General features: G+C 32.0%; 1 protein-coding gene across 1 annotated transcript; it reads right to left on the bottom strand.

Moving 5' to 3' along the window:
* Positions 1–12254: 12254 nt before the first annotated feature.
* Positions 12255–17509, bottom strand: LOC114718198 (vesicle-associated membrane protein 721-like). The gene is made up of 5 exons (XM_028903453.1): positions 17182–17509; positions 15235–15376; positions 15027–15147; positions 13820–13882; positions 12255–12614 (listed from the first exon to the last, which is right to left on the bottom strand). Exons 1-5 carry the CDS (start codon positions 17369–17371, stop codon positions 12465–12467), a joined length of 666 nt encoding a protein of 221 aa, XP_028759286.1. The 5' UTR covers positions 17372–17509; the 3' UTR covers positions 12255–12464.
* Positions 17510–21194: the final 3685 nt, after the last annotated feature.

The following is a 21194-nucleotide window of genomic DNA, read 5'->3' as shown; positions in this document are numbered from 1 at the left end:
ATCCTTTTCGCGGATTCATTCAATTGCATATTTGTAACATGATCGTATTTTTCATCCATGTGAGAAAAATACACCACCCAATTTAAAATTTAGGGTTTTCTAAGTACAATTAATATATTTATAGCTTGAAAAGTGGGGAAAACACATATATTGTTAATAAGCCTTTCAAATTAAGTATGGTTTATAAAGCGTTACTTTAAGGAGCTCTCCTACACAATAGGCCAGTATTCTAGGATGAACTCTGTTTTAAGGTTTGTGCTTATAATATATATTGTCACACACAGACATTTCCTTAATTAGCTTGGATTGTCACTTCCAATGGGCATATATTTGTGAGAGAATAATACCTCCCTTATGCACATGGCATTAACTTGACATCAAAAATTTCAACTACTAAAGTAGGTGATCGATTTCCTTTAGTAAGGTGCCTCTTCATCTTTAGCCAGCTTGAATATAAAGGTAGCGTACCTGCCCCACTATATATGTGACTCATCCCAAAGCTAATAAGCTACATATATTCAATATGATTTGATTTATTAGCTTTTTTCAAATTTCTTTCAAGTGTTAAATATTCCCTGAGAAGCACGCACAAGCACAAGGTATGCCCATTTAGATGAAAAGAAAAGGAGCGGCCACCCGAAAAAGATATGCATAAAGAACATTAATTGATGTACACAGATTGATTCCCATATATATATATATATATATATATATATATATGTTCACCTCTCCGTCATTATTGTTCTTTTCTTTTCTTCCTTTTCCCACTACTCCATTTTCTAATTAATATGCTTCAATTAAATAAATACATGTTCTAAAACAAGATAAACTTTAACCTTTTTCTGCCTCTATTATTGCTTGCTGCCATCATATCATAGATACCTTCAAAACCAGCTATACTTAACCTTTAACCACCTTAGAAGAAAACAAAGGTATCATGCATCAACAACAACGAAAGCACCCCCAACGCTTCTTCTTTTTTCCTTTTTCCTTTATTATTTTTTAATTAAAAAAGCATAAAAAAGTCATTGTACTTAAAAGAAAGTACACATCTATCTAGATAAAAGCAGGTTATACTATAGATAATGACCTTTATCAAAACATTGACTTCTATTTAATTCTCTCTCCCCCCGGCCTTCCCTCTGGCGGATGCTGCGTCCTTATTACTAAGTTATTCTATATTCTATTTTTGAGTGTCTTTGTGTGGGCCAAATCTCAATGTCCTGGAAATCTGATGAAGATAAGTTCGATATTCAAATTCCAATCTTGCCCGCAGATTTAAAAAGAAGAAGAAATTCTAAGCTTGAAACGTGTATGCGTATCTCTAGCTAGATAGCTAGCTATTTGTTGTTTGAAAAAGCCATTGGGTCGGCTCTTCAAGACAAAGAGAGAACGTGGTCTTAGGATTATAGTATGAAACATTATAAAAACCAAACCTTGTTGGACAAAGTGATGTGAGTGAAACCCTAACCCTAACCCTAACCCTAACCCTAATGATGACACGCACATATAAAAAGAAGAAACGTGTGTGTGTGGAGAGGACCGATGGATGTGCGAGGGTTGTCGTTTTATGGTGAAAGGCTCCAAACGTAACTGCAGAGACAGTTTTGGTTGTATTTGGTTGTTACATGTGGGCTTGAAATTAGGACTATGCAAATATGGACAATTTTGACACAAAATGCCATTTGTTTTGGAAATCGATGATGATGACTACTATGATTTCGATGTCCATTTAACGTGTAAATATCACTCACGACTTTCCCAATTGGCCAGCTTAATTGATATGATAATTAATTAAATTATTGTCCCCCCACTTTCCTTGTAGCTTCCAATAACATCCTATTGATGATAATTGCTTTCCAAGAATCAGCATTATTATAATAGACATCGTTAATTGATGTCTCGCTTTTATCTTTCATATCTTTAGAAGGTTGAATTTCCATGCCAACCCAGTTTGAAAAGATCCTTCCACGATTCAAAAAGTTTGTCAAAGTTATGAACCGCGTGTAGAAAATTCAGATATCCAATTAAGACAATTAGGTGGGGGAAATTTCCCTTTTTTTTAATTTGGTTATATATGTATATTTAATCTTGAATTAGTTTTAATTAATTAATATGTTGTTTTTCCTTTTTATTAATTGGTTAGGACAAGATTTACGTACCCATGATTAAAATAATCGATGCTGTACGATGTAAAAACTAAATATCAATACTTATTTATTTCTAATTAATTCTATACTTTAATTTTAAGTAAAGCTAGGATATTATTATTTTTTCCCTCTCTCCTAACCTCCAATGAAATTAAAAATTTTCCTTGACGACGACATACTGTGAAACCCACATTGGTTTGGAAGTGGATTACTTTGATTAGTTGGTGCAGATTTGGACCTATGCATATAGCATTCCAAGTGGGCGTCTCAATTATAGTTAAATGGAAACTAATTATAAAGTGCTCATGCTTTAATAGCAAAAAACGCAAAAGTAGATATCAAAGGGGGCCCCACAACAATAATTAAAATTTTTTAAAGTTTCAGATTCTTAACGTGGGTGATTATTGACCTAATAGAAATTAAAAAGAAAGAAACAGATCATCCGATTATTTTTAATCCCAACACCTGATCAAGATTAAGTGATTTGACCCCATTGTGTCTTATTCGTTGATAATAAGCCTTGGATATTATATAGATTGCTTTGAGCTAAAGTTAATTCTATATTAAGTGCAGTGCACAAATCTTCATTGCTTTCACATGATATCAAACCTGTCTCCAAAGAGTTAAATATTTATTTAATATAACACCAATTAATTAATAAAATAACGACACCAAGAAAAGTCTCATGTATGTTTTTTTTTCCACAATATAATAATGCATGATGCGAAGCTACCCGAGTGTATGAAGAAAGAAACCTAAGTAACTGGGGCACAAAAAAATTAAACAATTAATATTAGTTAAATCTAGTTCAAGGAAGATGCTTTGTTTGGTATTTGTTTTGCTGTGTTGCTTCAGGGAAAAGATCTAGATCTCAATTATTTAATGATGGGACTTCATTAAATTATGCCTTGATTTTGTTTTGTCCTAAAGCCAGCAGAAAGGACGAAGAGAAACAAGCTGAGAGGAAAAAGGCAAATTTATAACCATGTGATTCAATTATTGTGCACATAGAAACAAACCAGTGTGCTAGCTTGTGCTGCATACATGAATCTATATATATATCTATATATATATAATAATAATTATTTAATAATATAACCTTCCTAGTCATTTCGTTCCACTAACTATGTTACAAGCTAGCTAGAATCTTCCCAAAGGTAGTTCAATGGATTCACATTAATTCACTGTACCAGTAATTATGTCTATTTAATTACTCCAGACACTCCCTAGCCTACTAGATAGGGCCTAATTTTGGAGATAGTGCATATATAGCTGGCCTTGTAGATGTATTATCCTCTCTATGCGCATATATGCATGCAACCAAAAAAAAATTAATGAGCAATTAATTAGCCACTCTATATATATATAAGTGCGGTTCACATATAAGACAATTAAATTCATAATGTTCTAAAACTAAATTAGATCTTGAATGTACCCTATGGATAGATCACTTAGAAAGTATTTTGAATAAGTGAGCATATATATTGGGAACATTGAATGGTCAGATTATTATTATTATTGGAATTGGGAATTATTAAAGATACATATTGTGAATGATGATGATGGAATGTGAACACTGCAATAATTTGTTGGGTCTTAGGGTTAGAGAAGGTGCATGTAGACGGATGAAGAAGCATCATTATGAAGAAGACAGCCAAGTGGTGGTGGAGGACCAATTAAGATAAAATCCACAAAGAGGGAAAAGAACAAAAGAAGGAAAAGGTTGATGGATGGATGGATGGAAGGATAAAACCAGTAGACACGCACACATATAATAATGTTATTCTGTTTCAATTTCAACTTTGTCATAAAATGCTTTCATGTACCATCTTGAAACATTTGTACACTATCCCCATGTGACAACTTTGTTTGTCCCTACCCAAAAATTCACACCCACCTAGCTTCCTCTTTCAATGTTTGTGGGGTCTACCCATATAGCTTCCATTTCCCAACCTGCTTCCTCATCATCCTTTCATTATCTCATTATTTTTGTAAGTATTCTTATTATCTTCATGATCATCCTGATTCTATTTATAAAATATTTTCAACAAGTCTTGTTATAATTTAAAAAAAATCATAATTCTTGTTAGTTAATCATATTCTGAAGGTCAATAACTTTTTCAATTTTATTCATACTTAATAGTTGCTGCGGGCTATAAATAAGATTATAAGAGTAATTATCTTCACTTTTTTTCACTTGAGGGACAGACACCCTGATATTATTAAGTATAGGATCACATCCCTGACTCTAGAGGGGTTATCTTCATTTTAATCGGTACTATTATTCCTTAAATTATCATATCGTGTGGGCCCCTTAAAACTCTCTCTCTCTCTCTCTCTCTCTCCCCACACACACACACGTTAATTTTGACTATGTCTTGTTGAAAGCTTTAGTCGGAAACGATAATGATGATGGGGATATAAATATGACGAAGGTAGTGTGTAAACCTGACCTGAGCTGCTTTTATGCCCACCCAGAAGTTTCTTGCAGCTCGACAATCCCTTACCGTATTTGTCAAACAAATCAATTCCAACAAAGTGGCACGACAACAAAATTATGATTAGACCTTTGAAAATTTTATTTTTATTAATTATCTATACATTTATATGTACTGCTAATAATCGTGTTTGGTCACTTTCTTTCATTTCAAGCACAGTTCATCGGTGTTTGGTCCTTCACGCGTATGTCTAGCTGCACTTTCAAAATCAGCCCCAACGTCCACTCCGCAATATACAAATTGACAATGACATTCATTGTTTCTTTACTTACCTTTTTTTCCCTCTTCTAATTATTTAAACTCCCATGATTAATTATGTATTCATTGTTCTTACTACCTCCAGTCCTAATTATAAGACCCAGTTGATTTATTTGAGGAGATTAAGAAAGTAAGTTAAGTTAGTTATTTGTAATAAATAAGTGTTGTCATTCCTAAAATATCCTTGCTAATTAAGTGTATTGGTTAGAACTATCATTATTAGAAGGACTATCTTGGAAAAAATAAATAAATATAAGAGAAAAAATGAATTGGGGTCTTATAATTAGGACCAAACAAAAAGTCAAATGGGGTCTTATATTAAGGACCGGAGGTAGTATCATCATCTATACATCATGACTAGCGCACTTATTAATATGAAAATGTATAATTGAGGATGACTAATTAATTCCCCATTGACATTAATGGAGCCAGATTTGATTATGCATGGCAAAATAGTTAGTTAATTAATAATTAACAGCGCAATAAATGAGAAACCAAACTGATGGAGAAATGGAGATTGGGTTGCGTCATTTTCTTAGAATTTCTCTAACGGAGGCTGCTGGCGGATAGCCACCAACGGAACGAATGACTCGAAATTAATTAAGTCTGTATAATATAAATTGAATGAATTATATAATTAATTAATGATAATAATAAATAATGAAAATCTCTTTAGTGTTGTCATGAGTCACGTAGTACTTTATCAAAACCATTAATTATGGAGGCCCACACGATAGAGGTTGTGTATGAGCCAACCAGTATCTTTAAACATCAATCTCTTATCGTGACGTAGATGGCTGATTGATTCTTTGTCTTCTTTTATTTATCTATTTTACAGACAAATTATATATATATTTTCTTTGTCATTATCTTTAAATACTTAATCTTATGATCATAAACAATTCAATCAATGCAATAAAGCTTAGCATGATTTAATAATGCACGAGTGTTTGACAAATGGTGGAATCCCATAATATTAATTTAAATTAAAACTCCACCACCCTTAAATGGGTTTAATTTTTTTTTTAAAGGTTTGATTAGCTCACTCCCAACTTATTGTATACGTCTACTTCTTAATTCTTAATTACATATATTAACATAATCTCTCAATCGAGGGCTTTAATTATTTGTTTAATCGCATAATCAGCGTGGTAAGAGCCACCACATGGCATGCATGCGTTATCAGAAGTTTAATATTAATACGTTTCACTTATGTAAGTAATGTAACAATAATGCAATTAATTAATTTGAGGCTACTGTTTTATTTAATCATCAGGTGACAAATTGACAATATCATATGGTAGTATATTATTCATATGCATGTACGTGACTCTAGAGACCATGATATGTTAATTAATTTGAAATCAGTAGACATTTTGATCATTTATGAAGTTTAGTCTTTCTGTTATTAACTAGAGGCGTTTTAAGAGTTTTAGTTAAATAATTAAAAAAAATCAGATCGAGCGAAAAATATAAAGTTGAGCATTTGATAATAAATGAAGGGAAATACGCCCAATATTATATATTTGATTACTAAACAAGGGGGAAAATTAAGCCAAAAACATCTTAATTTTTGCCTGCTGTTTAATTTTAATGGATATTTTAAGTATTTAGACTAGAATATTATTTAATGGAGGAAGAAACTCTTCAAATAATATAACTTTCATTACGAGGTAAAGGTTATTATATTTATAAAATAAATAAAAATAGTATGATTGGTTTGTTGTGAGGCAAAATGACAAGGCATAATTATGCGTGTCATCTGTTTTGAGTACTAAGGAATCTTCAAAGCTGAATAATATTGCTACAAATTAATAATATGTTTTTAATGCAAAACTTAAGAAATTATTTATAACCCCTTTGGCCTTTAGAAGATCATGATTCTTGCAGACCAAGTTTTTTTTTTGGGGTCAATTACAGACCAAGTTTATCTAAAATTTTATTATTAATAATTATTAATTACAGTACAAGAAACAGCTAATGATGACAATTCTTCAACAGAGAATTTAAGCCGAAAGAGATAATCATCCAACACATAAAAGAGATGGAGGGTTCATATATATTTAATTAATCATATTTTTGATTTGGTCCTACATTCATATATATAATAAAGCTGCTTTCAGGTGACAAAAATCCATATATTTATTATTACTTACTACTATTACTGCTTTTTACCCAACATGCACGTTTGATTACTTTTGGCCTGCTCTCTCTCTCTCTCTATATATATATGTATGTATATTTATATTCACCTAAATAATTAATTAAAAATATTCAAATATTTTAATTGAAAAAAAGTTGCAATTGGGCCTGTCATGTCAGATTAAATAATTAACAGGATAATTAACACTGTAATTTAGGAACAAATTAAAGATAATGCATTGGGAGGCAATAATTAATACATTAATTAATCATTTTCAATAACTGCACCGCCACCATGCTTCCTCACAACTTGTCGACCTATTTTATTGTAATTATCATACGTAATTAAATAATTAACTAAAAAGATCTTATATACATACTCACACATTTATATACATATATTTTTATATTTATATAACCTAACTTAGAAGAAAGGAATCAAATCAAATCATGCATTAAGATCATCAAAACCCAGAATTCTGCCATTCATAATGTTAGGTGAAACGTTGATCAGTGAAAAGACAACTACAATTAAAATATATGAATCTGCTGATCCAATGTGCTTTGAATAATTAATTGTTTAAAACTGCCGCCCGATTTGATCGTTGCTCTTCAATTTTTTTTCTTTTTCTTTTTCTTTTTGAATTTTGTAATCCATTAATTGATTAATATATGTAGTTAATACATGTGTAAGTATAGGATTAGATAAGAGTATTATCCCATCTAACCTCTTGTGCTTATAACCATCTTCAGTTTTTTCTTCTTTGGCCTTACATGACTCGTGAAGCTGCCAGCCTCTAATTATATAAAAGATGAACACAACATCTTGACTTTCTCAAAAATCATTTTGATTTATTATCCGTGACGGTGGACAAATGAATAAATTAAAATAATAATATAGGTCAGCATCTAATAATTTTCTAATTGTTTTTACTGATTTAAGAAAATTCAAATCCATGCCTTTCTTTGACATGATAATATATATTGGATTAGTTGAGGAGTGGTGAGTTATAAAACCGTTACGTAGCCACAAAAATAGAAAATAATAAAATTATTAATATATATAAGCTGTCCAAAGGATATTTAAAACTGAATATATAAAACGTGAATAAATTAAAATATTCAGAAAAGGTGGATGCATGTGGAAGTAAAAATCTCGACTTCAGACCATTTCAAATTATCGGAACCTTCACAGACTTGTACGTCTCTTCCTCTTGTAAGCTTTTGGATAACTTCAGAAGTTCACCAAGTAACGATGGGTTGGTATTATTGATGACTTTATAACTTTTATAGTATAATAGTATAAAAGCTCTTCTATAGCTAAAAATAATGAATCCCATGATATTTATAATTTCAAAATGTCAGTATTTTTTCAAAATAAAAAAAAAAGATGAATTAAAGTTTGATGATTTGAAAAAATAGATAAATTTAATCGCTTGAGAAACTTTTGTATTAAAATCCAGTCACTAACCAATCTCTCACTTTCCATTATTAAATAGATTAATCAATAACATCAGTGAAAAATTATTACATATAATATAAAAGTTATAATGGCTTAACCGTTCATAATAAGTTTGAATTGTTCTTAATCTCTGTGAAAATTGCATGGCATTCCTAGGCCACCATATAATTTATTACAAGGAACCAGTTATAAACATGTAAAGTATTTTTTCCAATGAAATATATATTTGAATTAATTTATGTATGATATAAGTCAATTGACAATTAGTTTTGGACATCGTCCGGCTTTTTGTAAGTATCAGTTTAAAAAGTTCAATTCTTTTATCTATTAACTTGTTGGTTACTGGTTCATAATTAACTAAACAGTTCTAGTAAGAGACCCTAAAATGAGCTTTTATTTTGGTACCAGAGTAGAGATTTTGGCAAAAAAAAAAACTAGAACGTTGTGCCCAAATGACAAGCTATTACCATGCTAGAGTGAGATTCTATATCAGACTCAAAAGTGTTTTGATAATCGACTACCTTATTAGAGATGGGGAGACGATTAACTTTCCATTTCCCAAAAGTTGTGGTAATTTAAAAAAAACATTTACTTGTGTGTAATTAATTAATGCTATAAATTCGCAGAAGTCAAATTAAAGTACTCTTTTGGTCCTATTTATAGGACAGAGAAAAAAATATATTTTGATCCTATTTATAAGCATTGAGAGAAATTTTTTGTACATATGTACAATTTTAACCTTCATTTATTATTGTTTTGACTTTGTTTACATGAGGTATAGTGTATATTAAATAGAAATAAAAGTAAAAAGTTATTGAATTTTAAATGAGAGTTAATGAAGTTGAAGGTTGTTCTTAGTCTATGTAAAACATGTTGGAAGTGATTTATAAATAAGACCAGAGAAGTAAGAGTTTTTTGTGGTATGCGTTCTCAAGTTGTTTATATAAATTGTCTTCTAAAAACAAAAATTGATCCAAATTAAAAAGTTATTAGTTAAAACATTAAATGAGGTCTGATTCTTAACCTTATTCTTTTTCTAGCTTTTTTTTTTATAACTTTAGGGGGTATTATAAGGTCTCTTTTTTAACCATTGGGGGGCATAATTAGAATACTAGGATATTTTCAAACAAATAAAGTAATTGAACAATTTTTTTTAATCTGCGTGAAAAATGTTTAAAATATCTTATATATATAATTGGAGAATATATTTATATATAGTGAGTATAATAGTATAGCACCATCAAATTGCACCAATATTTAAAGAGTTTTAAATTGATCAATGAAATTAATAACAGAATAGAATTCAAAATCAGTAACATTTGAGCCATGAAAAAATATGAAATATTGTGGTTGAAAGCCGTCACAGTTAAACACCCCTTGGGAAATGCAAGAGTCATGTTGCTAATTCAATCTCACACTTCCACCAATTAAACCCTCAAAATCTCATAAACTAGAATACCCCGCCCGTGTCATGGCACTGAAGCTTTAATTTTTAATAGCATTTCCAACCATGTATATGTCATGGCACAATGATTTTAGCTTAAAGCAAGTTCACAGACACAATACAAAATGGATTTATATATGCATGACTGGTCTCAAAAATTAATTCTACCCACAGTTCTAATTATAAGACCTCGTTTGTACTACAAACGAGGTATTATAATTAGGACTGGAAATAGTATATTCAAGAGAAAGCTCTTCGTTTTTTTTTTTTTTAAAGGGAAGACAGGCAAAGTTCTCTGTCTAAACTAGTAAAACATTTTAATTCTGAATGGCTGAATTGGAATGGCCGATGTCTTGTAAGTTATAATTGAATAGATGCGAGGTGCTGGATATTTTATAACATCATTTATATTAATTAAGATACTCTTTTTTATAATTTTAATTAATATACTCCCTCCGTTCCTTATTATAAGAGACAAATAACCAAAGTACGTTGATCAAAAAAACAGTTAAAATTAGTTAAGAACAATTAATGTGTAAAAAGTATAATTTTTTTTCCAAAAATGCCCTCATTAATAAGGAGAGAAAGCATGAGAGAGAACAATTAAATTATTAAAAGAAAGAGAAGTGAGAGGGAGAGGGAGTGTGAGTTGGAGATAATAAATATGGGTAAAATAGTAAATCAACACAAAAAAGTAGAGACAACTTGTAAGTGTCTCTTATATATAGGAACATCCCATAAGCATCAAATGTCTCTTATAATAAGGAACGGAGGGAGTACTTTCTAAAAAATAAATTATTGAATTTTGCTAAAATGACAGGAAAAATCATAGAGATTACAAAATCTTAAATTAAGAATTCTCATAAAAATATGTTATTATTTATAAGTCAATTGTTGTAAAAAAAAAAAAATCTGCTAAAGTATTATAACGAATCTTGATCTGAGATTTTCTAATTTTTATGGTCTTTGTCTATCATTTTCCCTTGAATTTTTTTCCTTCATTTTTCCAATTAATTAGAGAAGTAAGGGCCGTAACTCCAAGTAATATGAGCCGCATTTGATTTTAACCTCATTGCGAAATGGGTCTAAAAACTGGACCCAAACTTCTAAAACATGGGCTGAATAAGAAGACTCTTTCTCAAGCTTTAGCTTGCCTATGTATTATGTGCCAAAAACAAAAGTTTGCCTGTGTATCTGGAGAAAAAAAGGCCTCTGGGATCAAGCATGAACAATTTTACTCTGCACACGAATAATTAACTCAACCAACAAGAAGAAAGGTAATTAATTTCATTTTGACTCCCTATGAGAAAACCTCAACCGACAATTGAAAAAACTATATGATTTCATGGGCAACTTTCTGAACAGAACACCTGATAAACCTAATATTATTTTCCTGTTCACTCTATAATATTTTAAAATATCCTTTTCTAAAAACTATTGGAGATAGTTTGGGAAAAAACAATAAATATGGGAGACATAATGAATTTAGACCTCACATCTAGTACAAAATTTACTTCTTAATTAGATCCTATATTTAGGATGGAAAGGTATACATGCTTTTTCGGATTTTTGGTCACTAGAAAAGATACATGGTTAGCTTCTTTAATTCAACTTAAAAACCTTGATACATGATTTTTGGCAACTAGAAAAGATACACGGTTAGCTTCTTTAATTCAACCTAAAACCTTGATATTGTACCCCCAAAAAAAAACATCTTGATACACTACATATAGGTATGTGAGAAATCGCGTGATCACTAGTCAAGTATGGACTTTGATGTTGCCCTTATTGACAATATATCATGGCAGGTTGAAGCGATAAACTTATCAAATTGGTAGAGGTTTGTAGAAAACAAACAAACAAACAACAAACAACAAGCCTTATCCCATTAGGTGGAGGTTTGTAGAAAAGGAATACAAAAATGGAGAGAGAAGAGACTCAGAGAGGAAAGAACCAGAGAGAGAGAGAGAGATTGAGAGAAATCAAGAGAGAATCAACATAAGGAATTACAATCACCACTTACCCCACACATGTAGAGATTAGGAATGACTAAGAATAACGACTGCTCTAACGGCTACTTCTTTACTGATTTCCCCTTAACTAACTATTTTATTATTCACACATCACAAAATACATTTTTTTTCAATATTTACTTGATTTATTTATGTTTGGCAAACCACTAAACCAAGTTTAACTAAGAATGCCAGTCTTCCCATATCTTAAGCTAATATTCGGCTAGGGTTCTAGATCCATCTCCCTTCTAACAAATGGAGGAAACAGATAATGGAGATGCAAGAATATAGAGAATGGAAGGTAGATTTTAACAGAATTTAATATTCGTCAGAGAATTCCATCATATTGTGAGATCTAGGGACTGCAAAGAAGTAACCGATATATGGGCCTAGCTAACTTTACTACATAACAGTCATAACAAGAAGTGATATTTTGCCTCATACATAATCACAAAACGTTTCAGATAACAATATAAAATGTTTCAAGGAGAGTGGTGCTCATTTTCCACAGTTGAACCCATGACAGACAGATAGGACGATTATGAGAATGAGTGCTATCAAAATTCCCAATACAATCAGCTTGATCTTCATGTTTTGTAACCACATTTTCCGACGGATTTTGGTCCCTGAATTTCTGAAGTCTTGTGCCTGAAATGAAATTGGTTTTTGGCATCAAAAGACAAGGGGGCAAGCAGTTAAAATTGGAATCTAGATGCATACTACTCTAATTCTATTTTCTTTTGGAAGAATTACGCTTGAGGACCACATTCACAGATCTTTGATTCCTAACGACTCCTAATGATAAATGGCTATTGTTTCACTTGTAAATTTATGTTGCCTAAGTGATAAATAGTGTTAAATATCTTCTTAGTTGTAGATTTGTGTAATGTGATTAGGTTTTCTAGTTGCAAGATTCAGTGGGACATTAAATAGCAGGACTGTTTTACTGTTCAACTTTAATCCTTGAGCATCAAACCAGTACCAGAGATTCAGCAGGAACCAATGTTTTAAAATCTGCACTGGACATTAAAAAACTATGTAGGAAAAAATTAAAAGCTATTAGTTAAACAAAATTCACAAGTTAGCATCCAAATGTAAATAAGTTAATATTCATTCATAATCACATATCAAACTTAAGATAGAAAACTAAATCCATTGTCAGATTATTAAGTCCCTAATTACTAATATTACCTCCGGATCCTTAATATAAAAGCTAGTTTGACATAGTTCTAAATATAAAATTTCAACCCACTTTGTCTCAAATATTTATCTACTTTGCCCTCAAGTAATCCCTATAGTAGTTGCATATGTTAAGAAATTACTATCAATGAATAATTCAAACACCTATGATTAATAAGGGTATTTTAGGAAAAACATCTGTTTACTATAAATAATTAATTTAACTAATTTCCTTAATTTACCCAAATTAATCAATTAGGTCTTGTATTAAGGAATGGAGATAGTAATTATATGAAATAATAATGCTAGCATACCAGTTAACTATAGGAAGAAAAGCTTATCCGGAAAGTATACTATTTTGTGCCAAGAGCTAAAAACAAAACAAGGGTTCGAACTAAGTCAAACCAATAACTTGGCTGGTTTTCTTTATTTTTTCCCCATTTTTGACTGGCTTAACTTGTCCTCTTTTTTGACCAATCTTGTAAAATTCTGGAATGGTTCAAACAACAGTTTACGGCTTCGTCAGTTCAATCCAATTTTCATTATACCGGTAGAAACTAACGGAAATATTCAAGAAAGCAGAATACTCGCATATTCGCCAAAGAATGCACATAAATAAACCTTCAAGCACTCAAAGACAGGCAGATCCACATAGCACACTAATACACACTAACCTGGTGATGAAGATTCTCAGTCTTGTCTACCAGAAGCTCTATCTTTTCCCCCCTATCCAGAACCTACATAAGATTATAAACACAACTTAATATGAATAAATGTCCTTGCATGCATAATACTTCTTCATCCACTTGAGTTTAAGAATGTGAAATGTATAGCTACATTTTTGCTTCTTCTCTGCGGACTTTGGGATAAAGAAACAGCAAAAAGTTCACATTTATGTAACTAAAATAAAAATACGTGGACTTGAAAGTACCATTTATGCAACTAGAATAAAAGAAGTTCAAAGAAGCATTACAATAATACTCAAATTAACATTTATGGTATTGGCCTCAATCACTGAAGCTCTGACAAAATGACAATTGAGGACATCTAAGTTCTAAATTATTTCTCTACACTCTCCCTCACTTTTCTTTCTCAAATTAGGCTGTCAAGCTACTTCAAGCTATGCCACAGAATCCTTTTTCTTTCAAGTTGTATCCCAGAAAATTTGAAATCAAAGTTGTAATTCAACCTCATTTGGGTAGTTCCACTGTTCATGGTCCACCAGTTAAGTTTAGTCAATTTTGACACTCGTAACTGAACATGTCAATTGTTTACCTATAAGAAGAGAAGAGCAGGATCTGTCAACCTCGAAAAATGAAGCCCCAATTTAGATGAGATGGTGAGTGGCCTTGCATTTAAGATCTATCACACAAAGTGGCTTCATGTGGGAGTATTTGGGCCTTAGGGGTAAGGACTGATTCAGTGATCATTCCGGAACTAAACTTAGGTGACGGAATGATATCAAGAGAGGCATGGGATTGGATCAGACTTCAAAGGAAAAGGCACGTTAGATGGTGCATAATAACAGGCAGTTTCACAAACAAAGAAGTAATCGATTTGCATCTAAAATGTCCAAAGTTATACTAGTTGGTGAGCGGAGTTGGAATTTTTTGCTGACCAACCACTGAACCAAACCCAAAAATGATAAAACGAATTAAAATAGTTTTAGCAGATTTGTGGTTGATTTTATAAAATGCTAGCCAAGATTAACGTATTCATCTTAGCTATGAGGTTTATGCGCATGTAGCTCTGATGCGTCACTCTCTGTATTCTATAGTCATTATTGTTCATAAATAATTGAACAAATTCGTATGTTCCAACATAATGCAGAATCTTTGTATTATACCCTAAAAGCAATGCTGCTAACTACTAAATTTCTACCTTTTCAATATTCTCCATCATGACACCTTTAACTTCTGAAACCTGAGCTTTCACCTTTGCAAGCTTGCTTATCTCTTCAGGGTGCTCAACACAGTACTGCATATGTTCCTTCAATTTTGGCCTGCATTAAAGACCCTCTTATACCAGCGCATACACAGGAAAAGTCCTCCAACATTTAATTTATTAATTTTAAACAAAAGCAAAATACCCAAACTCCTTGTTAAGGCTGTTGGCAGTAGCAGTAGCAGCTTTTCCACCACCATATTTGGCCACAAAATCATCCTTGACACGCTCGAGAAAAGCCATGGGTACCTGTCTTCCAATCGACTCATCTGCAACAACACAATATGCTACAACATTCCAAATGTCAGTCATCTGTCAGCAGAATAACGACCTTCAAGATTTACAATAGCCTCTAACAAAATTGCATGCACAGTTGGCATTATGATTGCAAAGATGAGTTTCTTTCAAGAACAATCTCAACCCAGCCTGAGTTAAAGCATAAACTTAAGAAGAATGTATTGGTCTAATGGCTTATTTATTGACCACCCTATAGGCAGGGATTCCTATCACATTTGACCAATCATGAGAGGCTCATCCAAGCACAGTGGTTTTCAAACTTTATTGGTTAAAACTGTGAATTATCGTGAAACGTTGACTCAGTTTCAAATCTTACAACCCAGATATAAATCCCAATATTGTGTTTTTTTTTGGGCCAGAAAGCCCAATATTGTTTCTGTTTCTTTCCTTCTTCTATACATATTGGTTAAAACTGTGAATTATCATGAAAAGTTGACTCAGTTTCAAATCTTACAACCCAGATATAAACCCTAATATTGTTTTTCTTTCTTTCCTTCCCTAAAACAGGCATTAGTTCATGCCATCTATGTCCAACAACGCCAGAATACGACTTTTGTCCTCCCAGCAATACATATATCATCAAATTAAGCGAATTTGTAAATGTTAAAAGATTGAAAAAAGACAAACATGCATAATCATTATATAGTGTGAAAAATAATAATAAATAAAGCATTCTGAGGATTCCAAACATAGTTCTTCTCCTTTAATTCTGGCTAGCCTATCATTGGAGGAATTTGAAAGCAGCATTTTTTTAAAAAGAAATTAGAGTATACAATCCAGTGAGATGTAAAAGCAATTTCAATACCAACAGGATTTTCCTCTTGTTTATGGCCAATAAGTCCACAAAAAAGACGATAAATGGATTTACGCAATTATGATCAGCCAAAGCATTGCACGTGAAGACCCTTTGTGTCACATTTCATGTCCACAAGAGCAAAAGCTCCAACTCCCTTTTTCTCTAAATATGTTTTGTTGATTGGGTTACAAGGCGTCTCTTTGATGGAGAGACATTTGATGATCACTAGTATGGAATATAACTTAACTATAGGTTTCAGATTCCATATCTGAAAACCTTGTTCTAGTTCTTTTGTTTTACTACCATCTGTTTTATATTTAGACCTATGAATTATTTCTCAAAACAAGACATAGCATGACTTGAAGAATGGAAGTATCTATGGGCAACAACTGAGATGGACGATTGATCTCTCTTTCTCGCCGTTTCAACATTGCCAGCGCTAAAAGAGGAACTAGAATATCTAAAATAAACCAAGCCACCATCAAGCAAGGTAGTTGGTTTGAATAACTCGAGGATCCGAGAGAGGTACCTTTGAGAGTTAACAGCATCCTTAAATTATTCACTCTTTAACTCCTAATCTCGGAAAATGTGGGCTCCAATACACATGGCGTGGCGTGATCTAATGTATTTTAAGATTATCTATTTTTAGCATGGAGATATTAAAAAGCACGCTAAGAGCAGGACACTTGGAAACTATCAACATATTACAGCTCAACCTGATGTGTTTTGAATCAAGGAAAACAGAAACCATCGGGCGCAAAGAAAATAAACATAAAACCAATATATCACTATGACGAAGTTATCTGTGAAGAATTAGCAAAAGGAGATTTCGCAAACCACCTAATCGCACTTGAACTTTTCGTCTGAGAACCCTATATTCAGAAACTATCATATCTATCTACACAATCCTCTCTAAATAGGGATAAATTACATTCACATCGCACATCAAACCAAATCTAGTCAGAAGAGTAGAAATGAAATTAAGGAAGGAAGACCTACTGTGGCCATTATCAACGAGGTAGTTGAAGGTGTGACCATCACAGTTGTAAGTGAACTTGTTGTTGGTAGCTGGAAGCTTCTGGAGGCACTGAAAGGCGATGGAATTGAAGTTGCCACTGAATTCGGTGTATTCGGCAAGAATCAGAGTTCCTCGAGAAACGAAGGCATAGATCAGAGGCTTCTGGCTCATCTTGTCGTCTCTGAATAGCTTGCAAGGGATCCGAAAGAGAGATCGATCGGAGATCAGATTTGTTGGTGAAACAGTTCTTGTGTTGTAAGGAGACGAGTCTTTATCTCCTCCGGCCTTGCTTCTTTTCTTGCCTGGGGGAAGTGGAAAGTAAAAGAGAAAGGAGGGGTTTAATTCGCAAGTTTGAAAATTTTTCCATTTCCAAGGCTTTGTGGTTTTAGCGACAAGTGATTTTACCAAGGCAATTTTGGCCCCAAAAAAAAAAAAGAAAAAACAAAAGAAAGAAACCGAAGCAATAATAGTGATGCATCATTTACTACAGTGAAAAGTACAGCTTAATTGTCTAACTTCATATAAAATTTTAATTTAGGACATTAATAAGCAAATATTGATTTTTTTCCGAACACAAAATTCATAGATATTGAATTTATAATTTAATTCTGACAAAATATTCATGAGTAATGATATATTCATTTTAATTTAAAATATAAAAATAAGTGGATGAAAGATCATTTCTATTATCATTTAAAATATAGCATCTCATTAATAGAACAAGCGTTACAATTCAATTAAATGACTAAAAACTAAAAAGATACTCCCTCTTTTTTATTATAAATTTTAAATAACTAATTTATGAATAATAAATAATTAATTAAAAATAATTAAAAATAATTAATATATTAAAAATATATTTTTGTTTCTAAACATGTTGTAATAAATGAAAAAAGGTATGAAATAGAATGTGTGAAAAAAATGATAAAAGAGATTACGACCAAAGAGAGAGAAAAATAATTAAGGATAAAATTAACAAAAATTAAATGTTAAGACAAACACTAAATTAAAGTTTATAAAATGGATCATACTCCTTCTCAATTTTAAAACTTATAAATAGAATCGATAGAAGTACACTTCACGATTAAATTAAAACTTGCATAGATTTTATTTTATTTCTTGAATGATATATAGATTGTAATCTATCCAAATGACTATGCATTATTTTAATATTTTAAAGATTACATTTTGCGAAATTTGTTGAAAATGTTCTTGTTACAAAATTTACTGCTTAAAAGTATTTTAAGGACTCGAATGCTTGAACAATTACAGCCCATTTTCGGCAGACTAATTCTTCTTCAACCATTTGTGTATGTCTTCTTTTACATGCAATTCCTTTTTTTTTTTTGCCTAAATTCTTTTACATGTAATTCAAGGTATGTTACTTGTAACATAAGAAGAGTTGATTCTATTGAGAATAATATTTGTTCTTGAAAGTCTTCGCTTCATTCCGTGTAGAAGCAAACTCTCCAAATTTATGACCAACTTTCCTTCAGTGATCTTACAAAGCAATAACATATACTACTTTCAGTTCTAATTATAAGACCCGTTTATAGTCTATAAACAGCGTTTTATAATTAAAATCAGGGGTAGTAATTTATTGATACATGACAAATGATGCAAGTTAAGGGATTGGAATGAATTGGCATAAATTATAATTTTTTTTAAATCAATACATAAATAATGATTTATACACATTCAGAATCCAAGAGAGAGCTGCTTGAAGACTGCTATAAGAACTCATCTCACCGGAGAAAATAAAGTATTTATCCCGCATAATAAAATGTAATGCACATGTATTCATATTTTACTTTAATTTTGATCAAGGTTGTTGTAATTTATTTTATTTGAAGTGGGGTTTTTTTTTTTGGCCATCTATTTGAAGTGGGTTCTCATTGTTTTATCCTACACTTTTAATTTACAAACTGAATAAAAATGAAATTTCACAAAGCATAAATTATGGAGTTAATGCATGTATCTCGTCAAATTATGATGAATGAATTAAACAAAATAAATGGTAGAACTTAATTTAAAATGGGGGTAAATTACCCAAGACGTGCGGATTAATTTTATCGATAAAAGCGTTTGTCCAAAATCTTTTCTAATCATCAGAGGGCGGTCAAACGGCAGGAGAGGGAGAATAAGGCCGAACGACAGATCAGCGAGCGAGCGAGGCTGCGATTACCAGACGGCGGGATGGAGAGAGTATTGCAACGAGCTGCGAGACCGATGAGGAAAGGAGATGGGGCGAATATTTTAGAATAAGACCGAGGGTAGTTTTGTTATTATAATAAACCCTTTGTATACATACCTCTTAATGGGTGTATTTGGATTGAGGTGTCAAAACTGATTTCTATTCTAACTAGTTCTTGTAAACTAAAGTTACAGTAAAAGTTAATCAGTTTAATATAATTTATGTTTGAATAAGTGTTTATACAAAATCAGTTGAAAAAGTTAAAAGTTGTTTGGATGATTAATAGAAAAGTAAATGTAGTTGTAAAATGACTGAAAATGGTATAAACTTTATTGAATAGTAGTGTTTGATATTTTATGTTTTTAATGTGATAATAGTTTAAAAAACCTAAAATTATTATGATAAAATAAAAATAGTTTATTTGTGAAATTATAAAATAAAAATATTTGTTATTGAAAAAAATTTGAAAGCACATTGTAGATAATTAATTAAACATATATAATGAACAAACATGAATAAAAATTAAAATTCATTCGATCTTTAATTAAAATAAATAAAATCACATAACTAATTAGCTCGTAAGCTTTGTATAATTTGCTTTTTAATGAAGTCACGAACACGATTCATTTGTGCAGCAGATGTTAAATTTGATGAGGATGTTTTATTACAATTAGATCGTAAGTTTTGCACAATTTGATCTCTAGTTCATTAACACGCAGGAAATGAAGCCATATAACCATATCCTTTGATTAATTTAAAGCCATAACAGAATCAAGCATTACATTTGGTAACTGTTCTATATAACCAGATCCACAAATCACACATGCAATTAGGAAAAACCATACTCAAACGGCTAGATCGACAAATCAGACAGCCAGAAGGGAAATTGATCAATTGAAGAACAAAGGTCCAGATCTATTTAACTATGTACCTATATTCTAACACTATAGAGCACACCACGATTGAGCAATGTTGAAGAATCAGGAAGATCGGCAGCCATGCTAACAGAAGAAGAGAAAGGGAGGAGAACACCGATCTGGATTGGATAAAGGGAGTTGACGCAGATTGAACGAACTACATGCCATGCTGACGGAAGAAGAAAAGGAGCCCTTTTTCAAGTGTGCCAGCTGCAAGAAGACCCAAAGTGTAGGCGACAGTGATAGAGGGAGAAGAGCAGCTGGAGGGAAGAAGAGAAAGGGAGATATGTTTTTGACATGTGTTGCGGTGACAATGACGGGGGGAGAAGAGTTGGCAAGAGCAACGGACGGAGAAGTGCCGACGAGAGTGACGAACAGAGAGGACCTGGCGAGAGTGAGAGAGGGAGAACAGCGGCCTAATGTAATGCTTTCTGTTCTGAGGGAGAGCAGCACGAGAACATTGAAGAGGATAAGAGCATGGTCAAAACTAAAGAGGAAAATGTGAGGGGTAAATTTGATAGGTATAAATTTCAATGCCCATTTAATGCAATTTAACAGTAGATTGCATTTTCAAACTGTCGAGAAGTTACTTTGCCCATCATGGGAGCTAAATGCCATTTTCCCCCATAAATTTGTTAGTGTAGAAGCCCATCTAAACAACTAATTATACCCAAATAAACCACAAACCTAAGTTTCACATTTTTCCACGTGTTTTTACCATCACAATCGCCAATCCAAACGTGGCCAATATATCATTGGTCCATTTTCTTTTGCTTACCCTACCTGCTGGACATCCGAAGTCCGACCCGATTGTGTTCTATTTCTTTCTAGCGCCTTCTTCCAACGGTTTCATATGCAGCTCGGGACGTAAGGCATCATCTGC

Source organism: Neltuma alba, unplaced genomic scaffold (genome assembly GCF_004799145.2).
Source record: "Neltuma alba isolate B1F8T4 unplaced genomic scaffold, ASM479914v2 tig00011820_pilon, whole genome shotgun sequence".
Lineage (NCBI taxonomy): Eukaryota > Viridiplantae > Streptophyta > Magnoliopsida > Fabales > Fabaceae > Neltuma > Neltuma alba.
The sequence above is the reverse complement of the archived record's forward strand: the minus strand, read 5'-3'. Positions and strand labels throughout refer to the sequence as shown.